Below are 21973 nucleotides of genomic sequence, written 5' to 3' on the forward strand. Positions count from 1 at the left end.
GTATCGGTAGCATTTCGTGTAATTCGGTGCAATGTTTTTTCAATACATCAGTAAAACGCCATAACGATGTTATCCCTTTAGTATCATTTTATGCACATCGCTGTGAGTTCGGCTTGTCATCACATTAAGGTGTTATTCGTGCTTACATGTTACGTGCTGATATGTATATATTTGTAACTTTGGCTCATGTTCCCAGCACAATGAGAGGAATTCTTTTATTAGGCGCCTAAAGGATTTAACTATTTCTATTTACTTTTAAGTACAGTTTTCTTATCTCCACTCTCTGTGTTTAACTGCAATTTCTATTGGGACAGTGGGCTCTTTAGAAGCCAAACTTCCTATTTTGTTGCACTTAATAACAAGCAAGGAAAAGCAACAACATTATCCGATTTTGTGCTGCGATACGGGCCTTTGGTTGCAAAAGTCCGCGACTCACATCCGCTGACCCCAAGTAAGAAGGAGACAATGGAGACAGCCATAGATGAGGAAAGAGTGCCGCAGTTTGCCAACCGATCTCTGTCAACATCTTATGACAATTGCTATGGGCGCCCGCAGCCACGAATCACACGGCTTCGTCTTCCGGCGACGTAGAGGAGGGGCCTGTTATCCTTCTCAAGTTATCTCAGGATGTTATCCCTCTCAACGAGATAGTGCACTGGATGGCATGGCGCATGCTGCAAAACACACAAACTGACCGAGCAGATCAAAAGTATAAAACACGGGAAAATTCACCTCGGCGATTGATTCGTTTTCCTGTCTCTTTTTTTTGTTTGCCCTCTCATTGTAGATAGGAAAAAATGTCAGCTTTTAGTCAGCTGTTTCATCAGCTAATGCAAAAAAAGCAATGCACACTGGAAAACGAAAAGAATTCCAAGCAATTACAAGGGAATATTTACACATAAGTGTAGCATTATAAGAAAATTACATGGAATGAGCATGTAGATCATCTCCAATCTAAATTGTCATCTGCCATTGGTGTTATTGCTCGTCTGCGTGGCTTACTCCCGACCAAGGTAAAAATAATGCTGTACAATGCTCTGGTGGTATCTGTCATGCAGTACTGCGTCATGGTGTGGGGTACAACTGGTGTAACAAACTTGCACAAACTACATTTGCTACAAAAAAGAGTTGTGCGTTACATAGCTGATGTCCATTATACGCACTCCACAAAAACACTTTTTTCTAAATATGAAATTCTTCCTGTATTTTGTTTTTACAATTATAGGTTGATGTTGTGCTACAAAGATTTCGTAAAATTTGGCATTGATGATACAATTCATCTGGCAAAACTTCGAGAAATTACAAATATTCGACAGACCCGACATAAAGAAATGTGATTCGTACCTACCCCAAGAACCTCCTATGATGAGCAATCTTTATCTCATACATTACCTTCGCTTTTAAACCTATTAGACCTACAAAATTTTGATCCCTCCAGAAACCGAAACTCTCGCATTAAACGTTTTTGTCAACTTATTTATTTGCAAGACTAGACCATGCCTTCTTATTCTCCTAATTTTGTTCCCCACTGTTATTTATGAGTGTTGATTATTTATTGCCGTCTTGTTTCACTCTGTATTACCCGTTACATTGTGATGCTTTTTTTATTTTATTTTTTCATTTCTTGTGTATGACTGGCTGTCATCTTGCTGTTATGCCAACTTACAAGGGGTCGGGACCTCGTCAAGCTGTCCAAGCTTTTAGTCCTGTACTCCTCCTTCTTTAAGGAAATAAATTGATTGATTGATTGATTGATTGATTGATTGATTGATTGATTGATTGATTGATTGATTGATTGATTGATTGATTGATTGATTGATTGATTGATTGATTGATTGAATTGTACCAAGTACCTTCTCATCCGATGTATGTTTGCCTCAGTTGTGGCCTCTGTCGTCGAACAATTATTTATTCGAGTGCAAGTGTTGCGCATATTTGTAACTATTGTACCCGAACGTGCTTCGCGAATTGTCCTGATTTCAAGAAGTGCCGTTTTGACTTTTTTTTTTGCGAAGCCGTGACCACCCGCTCCCTTGCAGCATCTTAAGCGCGACGGGCATCCTATTACGTCACAGGTCACGCTGCTGCTGTGTGCCATGTGCACTGAATTTTGTTGTTAGCCGCGACGTCGTATAGCGCACCATCGTGTTCGTCATCTTGCCTCCAGCGCCCTCTCCGATGGACGCGGTCACGGACTTCGCATCGCTCCTTTGTTTTCTCAAATGATTCTCGACTCCAATATGTTCCTTAAATCCACCCGGCTGAGCACAACGCCCACCCTCGATTGAAGAATGCGCTAAGCGCCCTCAATAATGGCTTTAGAATGGGGGCCTCAAAAGTTAGGAGCCACAAAGAGCTTTTCGGGTGTTAGCATTGGGGCACGCAGGAGTAAATAGCTTTGGAATAGGTCTTTGAGTTTGCGGATAGCACCTTTCGTCAGACGAAAGATGCCATAAAATAAAAATAAAATATACCATTTCATGATAAACGAGTAATTCTTACTTTCGGCTTTTCGCGTTTAATTACGATGTAGAGGTCATTCTATTAGCAGCAGGCAATCTGTTGCACTTAGTTTTGGGTAAACAAACTTGTGTGCCTTCGCCAGCCAAGTCAATTCACAAGTTTTAGACATACGAGCCATGAAATCGCCAATTGAATTCGGAACCGGCAGCGTCTAATGAATCAATCTTCATTGCACACGTTATTCGAGAGAAAGCGATAACCGCAGTTATTTCTCCTAGCTTACGAACGTAACGCGCTACCACGAATCGAGCCCCATTTCGCGCTAGGTTAGAGCCGTCGCTTCGATGGTTGCCTCCATGTTCGTTGAGGAAAAGCTTCTGGAGCAGTTTTGGGGCTATCACTTAATCAGTACAATAGTCGGAGAGAAGCCAAAACGGCCTAATCGTCGTACACAGGGTCTTGTTTCATTGATGGATATTCGGGAGTGCCTGCTGGTAGCTGTGAGCTTGGCTGGCGAGCTTTCTTTGTAGCTTCTAGCTTGGTAGGGCATGATGCGAAAGTGATGTAATGATCATGATTGTTTGTTTCGCTACTCTTCATCGGAATGATGCTGATGCTTAATGTTCCATGGCGTTGTTTTTGGTTCAGTAAGGGCATCATGATTTCGAGTGTCCATGTTTGAGACATAAGCAACAGTGCAGCACAGAGGACTCGAACATAAGGGGGCACCATACGCAGCCATAATTCAGGATACGTTCTCGTGGAGAAAAGGGACCTTAAAGCGTAATCGAGCACGTGCGACTGCTTCCCAGGTAGTGAGAGGCCGCGACTTCGTGCGTGGGGCGTGATAGCTCCTCCAGAGGCTTGTCAGGCCTCTTCGTTGAGGTTAGCGAATTTACCGATAGCGTCTTAAATCAGTACCAGTGGCGAGGTAAGCCAGTACCCAAAGGACACATACTTCTGAAACCTGTATCTGTCGCAATTCTTTCAGCTTATCGACTAGTGTCATAGCAGGCAGCCATAATGTGGCGGTAGTGGTAGGTTTGTGTAGAGTCAAACCCTGAAATCGAAGTCTCGAGCCAGGCATCCACGGCAGCTTGGATGATATGGTGAGGCAGGGCGGACATGTCGTAGCGAGAACGAGGCTTGATAGCAACTTTGTACTTCGATGCCGTTGCCTACAGTGGAGTACATGTACGGGTCGGTCACATGGGCAGACCTTGTGATAGGAAGTCTTTTTCCGTGCCGCGGAGCTACCTTTCCCTCTGGTGACAGGCCAGTAGCTTCTGTCGTTCACTGGGCCGAGGTAAGCGCTGTGACTGCAGGGCTGCAGTCAACTTCCATGCTGGTGGTATTCATGCCCCCGCTTGAATTTTGCACGTTGCTCTACTCCCCGAAAAGGCGATGCTCTTGGCACGAATAATGCTTCCATGATTGAGGACCCACTCCTTCGGCACAGGGTGCAACAGCTTTGATGGGCCAGGCCTGTGCAGCGAGCGCCGCGGTGGCGTTCTCGCTCATGAACTCGCACGTGCAAGAAGACTATCTGCACGCCGCAGCAGAAAGGTGTAGATGCCAAGAAACCATGTTTTTTTTTATTGCAGCTATGGTTATGTAGTAAGTAATGAAAAATAGGCAGTAAAATCACCCCACAAGACACCACGACCGGTACTTTTTAGGGTTTAAGAGCCTAAATCAATATAACTGAACAGTCCCCACAGAAAGCGGCAGTAAATGTTTGGTGTTTCAGGCAGCGAATCACCTTTCAGAGATAGAACAAATGCGGGAAACACTTTTGACGTAATAAATTCTAACGAAAATATACAATCCTTATACAGTAATGGGCAATGGAACTGCTTCAAGTTAAACAACTTCGTAGCTCTGAATCCTCAATACCTCTTGTTTGCATTCCCGGATCAAAATAATATTGTTTAAGAATAAGAACGTAAAAAATGTTGCGCAATGCCCAGGGGAATTTCAGGTAATTGTATTCTCAGTGCACGATAGAACATAAATGCCATATATTTTCAATCTATCAGCGACGTGTGTTAAATGTCAGCTTGCTTACATTTTCGTTTTAGTTAAGCTCTGCAGGTAGTATGCAATCGCGCATGTTACGTTGTTCATTCGTTAAAAGAGTATTTTGGGGCTTCATTATTAGAACATACAAACTGCGATCAATATTCTTTTTACATAGAAATAATCCTTGTATGTTTCACCCATTACCGACTTGAAGCATGTCGTTAAAAGAGGAGAAAAAGTCACTCCGAAACTCCTGCAACGGTTGTCGAAGTATGAGTAAGCACTGTGACACTTGCTCATCTCCACGCACTCCGGCGTCATTATCAATGCTGTGAAACAATGACAGCGCTGCGGCGACACCAACTGCTGCGCCCGGCGGCGCAAGGTGAATTGATGACGCAAACAAACTGCTGTGCGAATGGCGGCACCAGGTGGGTGGATGACGTTCCGATCATACCAAGTGGTTGTGTTCAGCTCCTTATCCATTCGCGTCGAACTATTAACTGCAATCAACCGTACTCCGGCAGCCGCTGCTTATGGATCGGCCACGCGGGTCATATCTTGAAAGTTATCTGCGATAGGGACACAGTGCGCCGGGTGCTGATAACTTCGTATGCGCTGTGTTCTCTCCGCTTAGTTGGCGTTGAAGTGAGGGGCAGCACCAACGTCAAATGGTGCTGCGGGCCCTATATGAAAGCGTTCGTCTTACTTGACGGACGGACGGACGGACGGACGGGCGGATTTCTTCGTTAGGTAGGCAAGAAATACTTACCCATTTAAATATTCCAAATTAACATTAACATTGAAGAGCTTAGCAGGCGCCCAATTTCTGGGCGAGCACATAAACTTCCTGTAGCCGGGTGAGCGTGCGAACGTGAGATCGGCCAAGAGCCATCCAGCAAATTTTAGTGGACATCAGTGTCCAATTTCTCCTAACGGGCTGCGTGCCAACTACAGCGCCTAATCGTGTAACGCGCACCTCGTCTAGCCGGCCATGCAAAGTCAACTTATCCTTTGATAATTATCCCAGCGAAGCGTCTACACAAGCCAGATCTGTAAACCTAGCACGCCACGCCGAGTTTACGCCCCCCCCCCCCCCCAAATTTTGGGTCTGCGTAAGCGGTTTAATTGGGTAGCGCCCAGTTAGCCGCACTGTTAAGCCCTTTGGTGACCATATTGTTAGCATGAGAATAACATAGCGTCGGTGCTGTTGAATGTGTCCTCCACCCATCCACCCCAAGTCCCAAAAGGGGACTCGCGGTTCCATACAAAGCCGCACTAATTCTCAAAGTGGACAACTGCTTTTACCGTATGCGGCCACAGATTCGCCGCTTCACGGGCTGTGCTTCTTTTTTTTAGTTTAACGAAATCCATTAGCCAGCGCTAAAATACGGTTACCTTATCCTTTGCGCGCTCGACTTGTTTGGCCTAGGTAACCGGTGATTTGAGCGCTTACATGTTTAATCATAGGATCTAGTTTCATGGTGTTTAAATCAGTAATCCTATACCGGTGTGACACGTACACTTCTGATCGCGATCGGGGCCGGTCTGGATCGGTTTTCTTGATCGCGATCAACAGTGGTCGTTACTACACGGTCCAACGATCCGTATCGAGTTCAGTAAACATATTTTTATGCCATCTGTGCATGGCAGTAACGTGCTTCAGTGTGCGTTAAGCCTAGAGATACACCACATTGCCTCGAATACACTGTCTCTGGTAACGTTTTGAATAACGCTGAGGCTTTCGTATGTACAGGGGTGTGGAGTCGTACGCAAATCACGCGGGTTAATGAACACGGCCAATGTGAAAGAACAAGCTTTATAATTACTTTTCTCGGCGCCGGTTAACGTTAACCTTGTGGCCTTTTTACAACTACAGCAGCAACGTAAATAAAGCTAATGGTTTTGTTTGTTTTCCGTTTCCTGCTGTAGTTCCACCTCGATGGTGCCGCCAAAATCAGTTGCTACAAAGACCTTTGCGCTTTCATTTGAAACCACTGAAGTAGAGTACCCTGCAGTCAAACGCAAGAGCAAGCACACACCACAGAGCAATGCGGAAGCTGCGGCAGACATAAAAAAAGAAACCTAGCTGTGTTTCTGGCGCCACAAATTGCTGCCGTGGCCAAAAGTAACATTAACGAATGCCAGCAGTCTGACTTCCTTTTTTTGGAGGGGGGGGGGGGGGGGTTGCGCATTCGTTTAGTTCTTCCTTAGAGCGAAGCTACGCTTTTTTGTTTTAGTACTTATTCGCCAGAGCGCCCTCTAAATTACATTTTTAATTGGATCCGCTGAAAGAACGTTTCCCCTACTGCGGATGATCACATAGCAACTGTAGACACGACACAGCGCCTGTACGGGAAGCGGTCTTGACATAGCAATGTTTCGCACACTCTCGTCTTTCAAGAGCGTCTTCGTGCGCTGCTTGAAAGAAGACGCGATGAGACGAATGTTTCACTCACACCGGGAAAAAAAGCAATAATAAAAGTACTGCGCAGAGGTAGACGAGTGTGCTTGACTGTGCGCAAACTTGCTCGTACGCAGCCGAAATTTTCGATTCTGGTTTGTTAGTTCTGGAGCTGCCGTTTCGGGAAGCCCCCAGAAATGAATACATTTTTTACAGCACTGCGAGGCAAAGCGCGGAGAGTGAAAGGCGAAAGATAAGTAGGAAGAAAAAAAAGAAAGCTACTTCCTCGAATCTTCTTTCAACTCGCGAAATGACTTTGCTTTGCGCCAGGACTTCTGTTAGTGACAGCAAGTTTTAGAGCACTAGTATATATTTTAGCTTCTCGATAGGTTTAAAAACGCTGGAGTTAACGGTCCTGGTTAAAGAAGCAGCCCGTAGAGACGTTGCTGATCTCGTGTTTCATTTATGAAGAAGGTGCCATTTGGCCGAGGCACTCGAAAGAGCGGAACAGAAAAAAAAAAGAAAATTAACGCACCACAGTCATTGGAAGGGCACAACTGGCACTTCCAACGGGGAAAAGGGTTAAAACATTAGGTGTTACTAAGCCAGACAAGTCCAAGCGCGTAACGCGGGTAAACTGGTGACTAGCACTAACAGAGAACAATTTTTAGCAATTACCCCATGCAATAATCGCTTTCTATGACATTGACCAAGTGAACACAGTAATTTCCAAAGTTATAACTCCCGTGTTGCGCGTACACCCTAAGAATGTTTTAATAATTCAGCAGCATTGTAGCGGCGAGGGCAGGCGGGATCGGAGAAATTATGCGCGAGCGTGCACGACAATTCACTCTGCGAGTGCTATCTGCGGCGCTGTTCACTTCGGGTGTGGCCCTCGCCGCTACCTGCCGCCGACACGAGGTGCGGTCGACGCTCGCGCGATAATATTAAAAAATTGCAAGGTTGTACAGTCGAAATTGTGCAGGAACAACGATCGCGTGATCTATACTGCACAATAAAGCGAGAACAATTTTTGGAAGTGTACCGGCATTCTGCTGGTATCCAAACCTGTCAGTATAGACGGCGATCACGCTACGTCGTGGACGAAGTTTCTTGCGGTGCTAGTAGTACCCGGACGTGGCGGCCACAGTGATTTCAGTGCAGCATATTTTCACGCGCACATCGCTTTGCTTTTTTGAAGGGAACCGTTTTTAAAGGGAATATTGCTGTCATGTATTGGTCGCTCGGTGGCCGTCACGCTGCCAGTTTTCTTGTTTACGCTGCTTGTCGACGTACTAGTGCACAAAAGTGGCGGATCCGTTGGTATCAATTCTAATCACCTATAGCTGTAGGTAGAAAGCAAAAGCGTAGCGTGTTAGCATGCCGCGCGCCGAAAGTTCTAGGCCATGGCCTAGAACTTCCATATATGGAAGAAAACAAAAACAAGCGTATAGCATGACTTCACGACAATGATGAAAACAGACCGGAGCATGCAGCAAAGTTGCTCACGTGTTACACGCCAGCTAGGCTCACTTGCAAGCAACGGACCGTCAAACGTTCCACTCCGACTCCTTGTTCCTATGCTGGTGAAAATATATTTATACTTAGGCCCTCACGTTCAAAATAGGCCTTGGCAACAGTGTTATGAGGGCGACGACGTCCTTGACCCAGAGCGGATATTTGTTAGGAACGTCGTCGAGCACACAGGTGAATTCCTTGTTCAGAAACCTTGAATAGTGAAGGCTCAGTGACGCGACATAGTCAAAAACGAAGGAAAGAGCCAGGCTAACGCGTGGCTTCGCCGATTACAGAAACCAGAGTGCAACTATGGCTATGACACACGGCAGTGATAGCGTTTTTTTCATGCGTGAGAGGCAAGTACGCATCACTTAAATCGGCAATACTAGAAAATATTGGTGCTGTAATGGCACTAAATAAGAACTACTAAACAATATGACCGTAACCAAACTTACCCACACTTCCGTGCTGCAGCGCACGTACGATAACGTTGGCCCCTTAAATACGCCGTGAGGATTCTCGTCGTCGCTGTCTTTGAAATGAGTTCCGCGCTTTCGCTACGCTGCCAAGTCCAGAGCTCAGAAGAATTTTCAAACACCGACACAAGTCCCTGCAGGGCAACGAAGCTACAAACGCAGAAACTCAAATAACAGATTCAGCAACACCTAAGATGCCTACGAAAGCTGCCAGGGTCCGCACTGTGTGGAAATGTTCCTTCTTTAAATTTTATTCCTCAGTGTCTTTTCCCCGGATTGGCCAACCCCGATAATAACGATAACCTGGCTAGGCGACGGTGTCCGGGTCAATCAGGAAGCGCGAGAAGAAAAAGAAGACAGTCGTTGCAAATTCTGGCCTCATCTTCACTTACATGACTGACTAGTGGATGAAGGAAAAAATTGACCGGGTGTGACAGCCACCTAGATCCAAGAAAAAGAAAGAAAAAGAAGCAGTGGGAGAGCTGCCAACTCTGGACAACGCCCCCTAGAAAGCATAAGGCCGGTGCACATCAATCCATGACGTCATACTACCTTGCCCGACTGTCATTCAATCTAATGGGGATGCTCCCGAGTTAGCCGCGGTGATTTTGACGTCACCGCATTCGTAACACAGTGCTTTACAATGGAAATTTCAGTCCAAGTAGCACGGTGTCATAAAGCAGAGTGCACGAGCCTGCTATGTAGGAGGCGTGCTATGGAGCCAGGTTTCGCAGTACCTTGCCCTTTGCCATGGTACACTCTACTAGACGGAGGTGGTGTGCTCAGGGAAGGCTGAGGCTCCTTTTGTAGACTCCTTTTGTAGACTCCTTTTGTAGACGTCACCAGGTGGCGCCACTTTTGCATGGGCATCATGGAAACCACCGCATCTCCGCTGACACGCTCTGCAACGACGGCTCGTTGCGCCGGTTGCGCTTGTGAATGTTTGAGGCTGTACCATTGTTTTTTATTCAAGGTCCTCACATACTCCGAGGTGAAGTTGTGTGTGTGATGGGGTCTAAGAAAGGTTAAAGCTATTGAAAAAGAGAGCGAGCCAACTCGCTACAAAAAAAATGGCAGTATAATATCAAGTGTTACACAATAGGTAGCTGTAAAAGTCACGATTGTTAGTTGCACATCATTAGGCTGAAGAAAATCAATAACTGTGGAAATGCAGGTGCAATTCTTACTATTATGTGTCACAAATGAGAAGAATTATCAGTGACAAGCTGCTCCTTCGTATGCAGATATCACTTAAACAATACATAGACAGTCCGTAAAGAGTCTGGCTACTTAATTTCTAAAAGTCCCAGGACCAACACGTTATTGGAGATAGCAACAGTAATTAATAACACAATGATTATTTACCTAACTATTCAGTTATTCAAAAAATATCCGTAATGCAAACCAGCAGCACACCTAGTTCGAATTTCCTGAATAAATCATAACTAATTCATTACTTCACTAATTCAATAAATATTTGATAAATACATAAACAATTATTAACTAATGTTTCACTTACATGAATAGTTCCAATGTTGTGTGATTAAAATTAATACGCTACCTAATATTGCACTCGGATCTTTATATTGCGTTGGCAACCCCTGTGTATAATTCAACTTGGAACACTTCGGGGAAAAGCTAGCCTTTATTTTAAACGAATGCGTCGTTTGCACGACATAAACTACAAAAAAATCACTAAGAGCACAAAGTTCGACGCACACGGCAGCTGCGCACAACCAGCACTACTGACCAACAGCAGGAAAGAGCGACGTTAAGCCCTATGCGACGGGTGCTTTCCCATGGGCTGGCATCCGAGTGCCGAACCTTTCCGCATGGTCCGCCTCACGACAATGCATGACGTGAGCCGCCCCTGAATACACTGGCCCCTTCTAGTACACTGTAGCCATGGGCTTCGACGCCGCTGCGACACCGCTATCATTTGGATAATCCACTTAGTGCCATAAATGATAAGAAAAGTTAAAACTCGAAATCGATCATGATAAATTACGGCGCACAGGGTAGTGTTAGGAATGGCCGTACGGGGTGGCAACGTGCCAGCTTTCAGCCCGATGCACGTGTTGCAATCCCACCAGACGGGGCGCACTTCAGAGAACTGCGGATGACCGGCAGCCACGTGGCGCGCGGTCAGCTCAGGAATGTGGTACTCGGCCGCGCCACCCGGGACAAAGCAGAGTTCTACGAAGCCCTCTGACGTCGGCTCCGGACCTTTGCACATCTGTGTGTGTGCGACACGAGTATGTGCGCCCGCCTCCTCCAAAAGGGCGGGTCATCTTCGGTGACGTCGAACGGTGACGTCGAACGATGACTGGACGAACGTTTCCGTTCGCTTGGAACCAAGGGCTTATAAGCAGCGGTTGCCGGCTGCTAGAGTGTGCTCGTCGTCGGGTGCTGAGTGCTCGTTGTCAGGCTAGAAATGTACTAGTGAGCGGTGTGCTCGTAAGGTGTTTGATGTATGTTCGTCTTGCGGGCTCCATATGGGAGTCACGCTAGAGTGCCAATGTATCTTGCTTAAAATGTAAATCCTGCAAATAAATACTGCTCGCCTAGTCCTATCGCCCCAAGGTACTTACTCCCTACATCTACGACCGCTCCAAATCTTACAGTAGCAAGTACGGCAGTCGGCTTCGTGCTTTTTCTTTCACTCTTGACAACCTATGCAGGAGCACTTTTATCGTATCAGGGACGAGCGCTACCCCTGGAAAGGCTAGCGTGCTGTGTCGGTGTAGTTGTGACATGAAGCACCACGTGGGCACAGGACACAGCTTGCACACTGACCAAGTCGGAAGCACTAAAGCGACATGACAATTAAAGGAACGAAACTTTTTAGCATGCCACGTCACACACAGAGGCAACAACATGGTCTCTCATTGGTGGAGGCGCATCAGGAACAGGCCAAAAGAAGAACACAGACGACACAAAGCTTTGGCGCTAACTTTCAACGAGTAGTTATAGCTGGATAACAGCATATGTATATATTTACACATGTACTTCTTTACGTTTTTCGGGTAGCCGCTTTTCACCGTCTAGCAAATGTTATCCCTCAGCGCGGGACGCGTCCGAATGTATCGGAAGTTTCTCGAATGTTATTGATGGTTCTTTCGGCTGTCTGTTGTCACCCAAGCTTGTGTAATCAGATTGCATGTGCGACGCGAATTGTGTAGTGTGTGTACACGCGTGCCCTTCTCTTAAACGGACACTTTAGCTCGGGCCCAACTCATGCACGGTCTATTCAAATACATGTAAAACAGAAAAAACATTTTTGTAAGATACCCCTGGAGAGATTTTAATCAAATTTGTTGCATATGAGAAACTAAGTTAAATTCCAGTTACAGTTGCAAGCAGAATTTCGATTTAGGGCCTCAAATTTATATGACAAATTTTCAGTAATTCAAACGTTCGAGAAAGATACAAGCACTAAGTTTACAAATTAATAACTCTCCATCAAAAACAGGTACCATGGTTCCTTAAACGGCAGCCATTAGATCATTAAAAGTGAACAAATTCAATATGCCATTTCATATCTTACCTGAATTTGTTACGTTGTGTGAAAGGATGCTGCAAAAACTGTGTTTTCGTATTATTAAAGTTTTTTAGATTCATGTGCAACTTATCAATTTTGTCCACTTTAGATGTACTATTAAATGCAATTCATATATTTGTGATACCATTTTTCTTGCAGTTGCAGAGCGATAAACATGATAGTTTCGTTTCCTGCAAATTTTAGATGTTTACCAATTTAGAATACAAAGTTGACGACCTAAATTGAAAATTCGGGACCGAGAGTCACAAGATTCTTTTAGCTTTTCTTTTAAATCCAACAAACCTCGCCAAATTTGGTGCAGTGGTTGCCGAGGAAAACGAATTCTGCTTTTACATGTATTTAGATAGGAGCACCTGAGCTAAAGCTTACTCTTAATATTTTGATGTGCTCCGACTAATATGAAATGCAACTATAGCGCCTCCCCTCCACCTCCTCCACCCCCTCCCCCCAACCACAGGTGGGTGGCTTTTGTGATTGATCGCTTCGACAGCGTATGCACAATTACGAGCAATTCTTCCTGTCGGGCGGGTTTTTACCTCACACAAGAGCACGCAGTCACTTTCAGACCGACATTCGAGCAAAGCTTGACTAGTCTTACATTGTGAACACTGCCTGTGCCCTTATTCGTTTCTGCACGCTATTGTGCAACAACACACGTCAATGCACAGCACTGTAGCGCAACATAACGAAGTACGTGGAGGTTCCAGCGCCAGTTGAACGCACACTAAACCACCTTGTTTGAACAGAAAAACTAATCTAAAGCAACAATCAAGTATGAGGAGGTTTCTGAATGCTCTACAAACTACCAGCTATTGATTCGCAAATCTAAAGAATGCAGTAAAAAAACTAACCAGGTGTCTGCTGTAATGAGCAAAAACTAATGCTCCCGGTAAGATAGAAACTCACCTGCTTTCGCATTTGCGAACCTACTGCTTGGCTGCGTAGCATGAGCATCAAGCCGGTTAGTACTTACGCGAACAAATATTCAAATTTCTTTTTGCGTAACCCGACTTACAAATGTTGGGAACTGGAACCAGGTGCATATTGTGCACATTTCAGATTTTTTTTTCCTCTCAGTAGTTACAATAAAGTAGCAAATTATTACTTTCATTCCTGTTCCTTGGAGTGCTTCTTTGAAGTTTGACATCATAATTCTAAAAAAGTGTCTGAGCAATTATTACCAGCTTTAGATTCATTGGAAACACCGGTGATAAGCGATATATTTAAGTATCGCGGCATACGTTGCGACTATTACGTCTTGAAATAAAACGTTGTAACATAACATGACCTCAAATGAGCACGTTCCCAGCGGTAACAAAGGAGTTAATTGAATGCTCGCCCTACTTACGTGCGTACCGCAAAGTGCCTGGAATGACGTTATGGATGCTTCACATCCGAGGTGAAAACCCCTTTGCATGTGTTTTTCGTTGGAGATTGAGAGTCCACTAGCTGTTCTTCCTCGAAGGTCGCTTCTGGTCTTCTGTTCGTGTCCGATGCCGGGGGTAAGACGAGATCGCGTCCGTCGAAGGCACGTGCTATCGTGGCACGTTTTTTAGGGCATAATCCTTTAGTGGCTAATGAGTGTCCGGGCGCAAACCATGGTGGACGCAGGAAAGCGGTGATCACCGGCGAGGGGAGCATGGAGAGGAGGCGCCATGCCAGTGGCGCTGTGCGAGTGGGCGCGTGGGCGGGCGCGGCTTGGGGGGGCGCGCACATCGTCGACAAACCTTGCAGCCATATGGCAGTGATTGCTTCTCGTGCTTTCGGCCACGAAGGCGTCCATTTGCAGAACAGTTCAGATAACAGCTACAGAGGCATTCATACATAGGCTGCCGCCTATCGCAGTTTAGCTGAGCAAAGTGCCCATTGATTTTTTTTTTGCTCTTTCGAGTTGTTTCACCAACGTGCCGTTGTCCTCATCGAGGCCGCACGAGCAGGTGTGCATATTTTAGGGCGGGCGTGGCTTGCACAATGCAATATTCCTCCTGTAGTACAGAACACAATAACATAATAGCTTTCGGTTTCGATAAAAAGAACTGTAATTTATTCTACAAATATTCGAGAAACAAGAAATAACATCTCAACCCACCTAAGCCCGAGTGTTCCATGGCATATATACAAGTAACAGTTCCGCATTGCCCATCGGCAGCGTTGTCAAAGTTTTCGCAAGAACAACTGTTCACACACCTCGCAGCACGATTGCTGTCGAACCTTCTTGCGTTTGTTCTGAGCTTTATTGCACAAGTTTTGATTCAAAATTGCAACAACGAACGCAGCTATGGCACAGTAGTGTGAAGCGACAGAAATTAACACAGACACATGGCGACGATATAGTTAACAGCGTACATCTCACCAAAGCGAAGCAGCTTGGCGCAATTAAACCACGTCTTGCGCACCACATGACACAAAAATCAAATAGAAAATGCGCAGTAGATAACATGAAATTGCGTGGCGTGCGAACCAATTCAACACCTTGAACCATCAGAATGTTTACGCACTCATAAAGTCCCATTAGTCGTAAATACCCCACTAAAAAAAGAAAGACACACCAGTCAGTGCTCAATAAACGTTCTACTGACGTGATCCGGGCACGTGTACGTATCGCGGCGATTCACGCAAAGAACGCGGCCCCCCACAAAGTTCTGTCAACTCTAATCCAAACGAAGGCTTTGGTGGTCGGTGGTGGCCATTTGCGGTAGTGGTGGCCCTTTGCAAGGTCGGTGGTGGCTATTTGCGTTGACATACTTACACCAAAAAAAGCTGCGGTCTCTGATGTGCAGGAATGGTTGATGCGCCACACGACACAACTTGACACACCGTCACCTTTGAGAAGATGCGTACAAGGACATCTAACAAATCGAACTCGGAGAAGTGGTTCATTGAGGGTCCTAGACGATTGGACGGTAGGGCAATTTGTTTCTGACAGTCACTGGAATTCGAGAGGTGGACGCCGCCATTTCCACATATATCCTATTTATTGTTCTACTTCAACAAAACAATCAAAACGAGTGCGCCTTTCTATGCGGTAGCTTTGCCAGTGAAACATGAGCTTTGATTCAGTAACATTACTTTGCGAAACACACGCTGAAAGGCGTCGCGTCCGCCCGTTTTCATGTGGGATGATACAAGTCAAGCTTGGTTACGCAAAAACAAAGTCACTTTTTGCTGCCGTAAAGCGGGGCTCAAATAAATACGGTAGGTCGATACACATCGAGAAAGTGTCTCGCAAAGCTCGACAAACTTGCGACACAAATCCCGCATTACCTTCATTAGAGCGGTGCATCAAGAAAACGCTGCAGAGATTCCGAGTACTATCTACTAATGCGTAAGCATTCTTTGGCTCGGCTGTTACTTCGCTTCGGCGTACTTGTTTCTCCTGGCTCATGCATGCCTACCCAGTGCTTTTCCGTTGCTACACAAATGAAACCCGTGTACTGAACGTTGTGGAGGTGAGTTGCCAGGAAGCTGCATGGCCCCTTCAAAGCGATCGCATCAATTTACCCCGAGCGCCGTCACAACCGGTTTCACCGCAGCTATTTCTTGCCTTTTTACAGGGAAACTGTATATGTATAGACGACTCGTCCGTCCATCCGTCTGTCACCTGTACGCCGAAAACTCCTGCATACGCGAGAAAAAAAAAAGAGAGGCACACGATTGGCTGCGCCAGTAGCGACGTCGTTGCTCTCCACCGCAGCCGAGTGCGCGCGCAGCTGTTTATATCAGTCTCCGAAATGGGCAGGCCACGCGTCATACGTACTCCTAAGGAGCAGGCAGCTTTCGATCAGCAATGCCGTGAGCGGAACCGCGAACGAGCTCGTCTACTCCGTGCCGATGCTGCAGCCGGGCACAAGGTAAGCTGGTGCAGCCGAGCGCAAGCAGCCACCGCGTACCGAGGATCAGGCAGCCTACGAAGCCGTCGTTTAATGAATCGTCGCAATTAATCTAGTCATGAAAACCGGGGCCGCACGTTTCAGCTTCGCTGGTTAACCATATGTACACGGAGAGCTTGGTCAGTGATTTTTTTTTATTTTTTGCTTTGCTACGACATTGACTTGGTGACGGCGAGTTTGCCCACTTCATTTAACGCCACCAATCATTCGTTAAAATCATTACTGTTATTAGTAATATTATTATACTATCATGACATGTATAAATAAGTTATTTTTACATTGCGCAGCCCCACAGCAGGCTTCTCTGGAGACCAACCCGTTATGCGACAAAGTAAGCTTTCAAGGCAACCTGACTAGAATGGTTTTCTCGTGGGATTTACACTACTGTAACGATTAAATGTGTTAACTTCGCGAAGTACGCATTTTTGTACACATAGGAGGCATTAAAATTTTCATGTGACAGATAGATCTTGCTGGGGTACTCGCCAAACAATGCTTACGCATTCAAATGTACGTTTTGTATGCATGGCTCGTTTGGTTCGATACACAAATACGCAATTCTCCGTAAGCACAAAGTAGGCTTTCGCCACACATTGCCTTTCCTCAACTTGCTTCCAACGTCAATAACTAAACAGAGCCCTCCTTGGCTAGATGCTTCGAGGAATTCGAAAAAAAGTACTATTATTCCTTTTTTTTTTTGCTCCGATGGTGTAGTACATTCGCAAATGCTTTAATTCCAGCAGTAGTTTCATTGATATGCATACCCTCGTGCTTTTTTCGCAATGTCTAACCAAACGTTTTCTGCGAGAAGTCCTCGCATTTTGCCGGATTCACGGGCTTTGCTCCGAGATGAGTAAAAGTAAAGATTTTTCGAGAGAGAGCCGTTATGCAGTGACTCTGAGTGACTTTTGCCCCTCAAACGACACTGAAAGATGTCAATAAACTTTGTTAAGGTGTAATATAAGGCTCCAATTGACTTTTAGGCTGACCGTCAGCGTTCGTGGCGTGAGTGACAAACAAGGAAAGAAGAAGAGGCGCAGAGAGAGAGAGAGAGTGCGGTCAAGAAAGAGCCTTTTCAGAAACGCCCATGACTTAGCAGCAGACATTCATAACATGAAAATAAGAGAAAGAAAAAAAAACATGACATAAAAGAGCGTCCTATGTATAGTGCATTTCCCATTAATTATCTGCCAATCAGTTCTTTGAGTGCGTACAGAGCAAAAGATGAAAAATGGCTCTTCTTTTTCAGGCTGCGAAAGCTGTTCTGCAGGCGTTCTAGCTCAAACACAGGCAGAAATCGATATGGTTTCAAGACTATGCTTTTTTTCACTTTCTGGCTCATTTCTCCCACTCCCATCTGGACGCACCAAAACATACCAGCTTCTGAAAGACTAGCAGCTCGCCACGGACAGCGTTTTCTTGCATTTCATTAGTGTGGTTGCGTGAATAAATTACACTTCACCATGAATCGAGCCTTCAGCTTCCGGAATCCTATTAATGCCATCAAAACGTGCTACACTACGCTTCGCGGTGGACGCCTCAAACGAACTAGTATTGTTTGCTACGTGATTTTATGGGCAGCCAGTATTAGCCGGCGATACTTGGAATGGCGTAATTATTACTCATTCCTTTGTGCACTAAGTAAGCAAAACGCTTCAAGAATAGTCGCATGCATTCGCTAATGAAGCTGTCAGTGAGCAGAAGCCAGTTCCGAAGCTGATGATTTGCGTCCGCTTGCGCTTGCAAATTACGGCGCAAGTTCTTTCAATGTGTAAGCACTTTTAGAGTCAAGCTTGTAAATGTAGTAAAGCATTGTGTCGGGCCAGTTGTTGCACATCAGTTCGAAGTATGAAACACTGCAGTAAAACGTGAATGAAAAGAAGGTGCCGAAATGTCAGAATGTCTTTTCAGTGCATTCCTTTCGTCCATGTTTTATCTGGCAGTATTTACTTGAGGGTACTTAAACAGTGCGCGCTCAAATTTAGTTTTTGCAACTTGTACCTATTAAGGAATATGTTTTATAACAGATGCACGTTTATCCGACGTTTAGCGATTCCTTTCTCACGTTGTCGTTGTTTCACATACCATGAACAACATTAGAACATAAGTGCACTGGTACCATAAACGAATATATGCCTCAATAAGTTAAGAGAATTGCTGTATCTCAAAGATTCCTTTTATACGTGTTTTTGGCAGTAGCACGGCAATCTGGTCAACAAGCTTTTCGGAAGCTTTATACGCGATCGCAGTTCCCAATAAAAGTTTAATGCAGTACCATCAGACAATTGTAAATATTCCTAAAACATGGTGAAGCGGCTCAAATCAAGTGACGCATTCCTATCGCTGCGAGCTAAAATCCCGAAAATTCGACAATACTCATCTTTTCATCCGTCAGTGAAGCAAACTGCAAAATCGTCCCATCATGGGACAGGCAAATTCTACACGAATCCCATTCGCAAGGCCTGCTATGGTGCAGCGGTCGCACTCGTGGCGATCAATAATACGATACGAAATTTTTATACACCCCTACTGCATAGGTGGTGGTGGTGGTACTGCATAGGTGCATAGCCTACTGCACCAAATTTGACGAGATTTGTTGCATTTAAAAGAAGATTTTAATCTATAGTGACTGTTAGTTTCGAATTTTCGATTTAGGTCTTGAGTTATTCGTAAAGAATTGTCAAAAATCAAGAATTTTCAAAATACGAAACTATCAAGCTTACAATTCTATAAATGAGCAACAAATTATGATAATAGTATTCTGTTAATTGCATCTAATAGTAGATCTAAAGTGGTCAAAATTCATATGTTACACATGAATCTCAAGAAATTTAGTAATATGTAAACACAGATTTCACAGAACCCTTGTAAACAACGTAAAATAAAATGACATATGGAATTTGTGCGCGTTCAATGGTCCATTCGGTGCCGTTTACAGGACCGCGAAATCTGCTCTTGATGCAGAGCTATGAATTTGTAAACTTCGTGCTTCTATTTCTCTAAAACTTTCAAATTTAAAGAAATTCTTGTAACAACATTCAGTACGTAAATCGAAATTCCGCTTCCAACAGTCACTAGAATTTAACTTTCTCTCTCAAATGCAACAAATTTCATTAAGATCGGTTCAGGGGTTATCTGAGAAAAACGTTTTTTTTTCCTTTTAGATGTATCTGAATAGGCCGCGTCGGAGTTGGGCCCGAGCTAAAGCATTCTCTTAACGCCGACTCAACTAACAGGATGGCCCTCGGCTCTTATATGCTTCTCTATTGAAGCCGATGGAGCACGTGCCCAATTACAGCGTTGAATAACGGAAGAAACATTTAGTGGCAAAACTGCTTAAACCAGCGAGGGCATTGTCAAATAAAAACAATAACAAGGAAAAGATTGCTTTCTTGATCACTATGCGTGCACATACAGTAAGGCATTTCTTCACGCTCAGGACTTAAGTTAAATGCATAAAGTGGAACCAGATAAATAGGTTTATATATTTAATGCTCCCAAACATAGGCAAAATCAACTTTGCAGGAACCTTGAAACGCTTACATCACTTGGAGCAAGTTAGCGAGCAAAAGAACTGAAAATCAACATTGCATTTTCATTTATACTGGTTTGTTTCTGAAACTACTATAACACTGCTTTAAACATTACGTAGACTTGCTGAATCATTAAAACGCTGTCTCAAAGAAGATCTACTTGATTCAACATAGATTGCACTTATGTAATATTCCGTCCCAACATAGGAGAACAGCCAACCTATCAGTGACTTCTCAGCATAAAGATTAAATTTGGCGCTAAAATTATTTGACTAATTTCAAAGGAACTCAAAAATGACCCTTGACATTTATTGATCCTCTTTAAGTTGACACAGGCTGACAAAAACAGACGTTTCTAACAGTCGCTTCCGGAAGCAATTAATGTTAGCAAGCACAAGCTGAGGGCTTGCTTGAGCCATAACTTCTGTCGAACAACTGCTATCGACACCTTGTTGAAGGTTTTAGGCGTAAAAGCGTTATGCCCTAGATGAAACACAAAAAATTCAAGGACGCCCTGTCATTCCTTGTTTAATTCAGGAAGAAATCATAGTAATCCAAGAACATGCGCATTCTAAAACCATAAAAACATCATTATGCAAGAGAACACCGATATTTGCGCACAAACTTGCAGTAATGAAAATAAAGGTGATTCAATCACTATACCCAACACTCGTCTAGCTCACACAAATCAGCGTGAAAATTTCGCAGAACTTCGCCTGCATATTGAACAGAGGCATCTAGTAGGAGCCTTTCATTTCAACAAGATCAGATCTACGTGCGTCATACTTCCAGATATTCAACAACATGACGTCACTACGCCAGGTAACAACAAATAATAGGACACATGCTTCCTCTGCGACACATGTCATTTTGTTCTTCAAGAAGCCATGCTACGATTATTATGCCAATAACATGTTCACATGGCAGAAGCACCAGGACAACTTGCCTTCCCAACCTAGAAACCCTTCTTGAAGTAGATCGAAGAAGAAAAAAAAACCCAGTGCTGATTGCTTCTTATCAGGCACAACAATCCTGAACTCATACTTAAAACTTCACTTGAGCAAACAACAAGAACAATGAATAACTCATGATTGTTTTTCTTAATGAATGAACGTATGAAAAGAAAGCACGTGTCGCTTATTTATCAACAGATTAAATGTTTCCCAAGTTTTCCGTACAGTGAGACCCTACAGTAGGCAGTCAACACAACCTAAATGCCACAATTGTGTCCGGTATATATAGCACATTGAACAAAACTGTGAGTACACTGAAGGGCCATTAAGGCTGTTCAGTATATTTCTTATCACACATGCGGTAACGAGCACACGTGCGCGGTTACAGAGCATGTGAGTGCAGTTTTGAACACGTTATTCGGCAGGGCCCGACGGGCAGGTTCCATGAGATCCACACTGACACCGAGATGTTCCCAAGCCTGTTAAAAATACGTTCGTTCGCGCAAACCAACCCACGGCGTCAACTAGAGGGAAAGGTTGGTGATTCATTGAGCAACGTTGGTCGTCGGTGTTGGCGTAGCGGGCGGTGGCGCTGGGCAGCCGCATGATCAGGAGACAGCACCGTTGGTCTTGGGACTCGGCTCGTGTTGGTGCGTTCCGTATGCATGCACGCTTACGGCGTGCGACACGGAGATAAGAGGCGCCGAGCCGTGCTCTGTGCCGGATGACCCGTACTGGGTCACGTGGCAACCGCCTCCGGCCACTCCTACTCCTGAAGGTGTGTAGGCCAGCGCTTCCTCCGAGTCCCTCTCCTGGTGTCCGAGACCCAGAGGAGTCGGCTTGGCCGAGTACAGCGCCACGCCCGCGATTACCAGGCTAAAGGACACCATGTACAGCCAGTGGAACTGCGATAGCAAATTTACAGTCACATTGAAGTAATGCAAGTCGAGAACGTTTTAATAGAACAACGGCCGTCAATGGACGCGAAATAAACTTCTGTTAACAATGCTTTCGCGTTCTAAGCGAAGTTTTCTTGTAAAATGGCTCCCTCCCAGACGCTGCGACATCGCGTCTCCACAGTTCTCCCCAAGAGCTGGGCTGGTAAATCCGACTATCCATTTCGCTCGATTATGCGCCTTTCTTAACATCTAC

The 21973-nt window shown here is 44.9% G+C and overlaps 1 protein-coding gene and 1 long non-coding RNA gene across 3 annotated transcripts in view; both read right to left on the bottom strand.

Moving 5' to 3' along the window:
• The window catches only part of LOC135899776 (uncharacterized), a 138483-nt gene extending 129166 nt beyond the window's left edge, over nucleotides 1-9317 (bottom strand). The window contains exon 1 of the long non-coding RNA XR_010563722.2: nucleotides 8863-9317. This is a non-coding gene — a long non-coding RNA (uncharacterized lncRNA). The remainder of the gene's footprint in view (nucleotides 1-8862) is intronic.
• Nucleotides 9318-19544: 10227 nt separating this feature from the next.
• The window catches only part of LOC135899735 (solute carrier family 35 member F2-like), a 236920-nt gene continuing 234491 nt past the window's right edge, over nucleotides 19545-21973 (bottom strand). For both annotated transcript variants that reach the window (XM_065429062.2, XM_065429063.2), the window contains one exon: nucleotides 19545-21726. In XM_065429062.2, coding sequence (XP_065285134.1) covers nucleotides 21430-21726 — 297 coding nt within the window. In that variant the 3' untranslated portion in view covers nucleotides 19545-21429. The remainder of the gene's footprint in view (nucleotides 21727-21973) is intronic.

Source organism: Dermacentor albipictus, chromosome 5, assembly GCF_038994185.2.
Source record: "Dermacentor albipictus isolate Rhodes 1998 colony chromosome 5, USDA_Dalb.pri_finalv2, whole genome shotgun sequence".
Classification (NCBI taxonomy): domain Eukaryota; kingdom Metazoa; phylum Arthropoda; class Arachnida; order Ixodida; family Ixodidae; genus Dermacentor; species Dermacentor albipictus.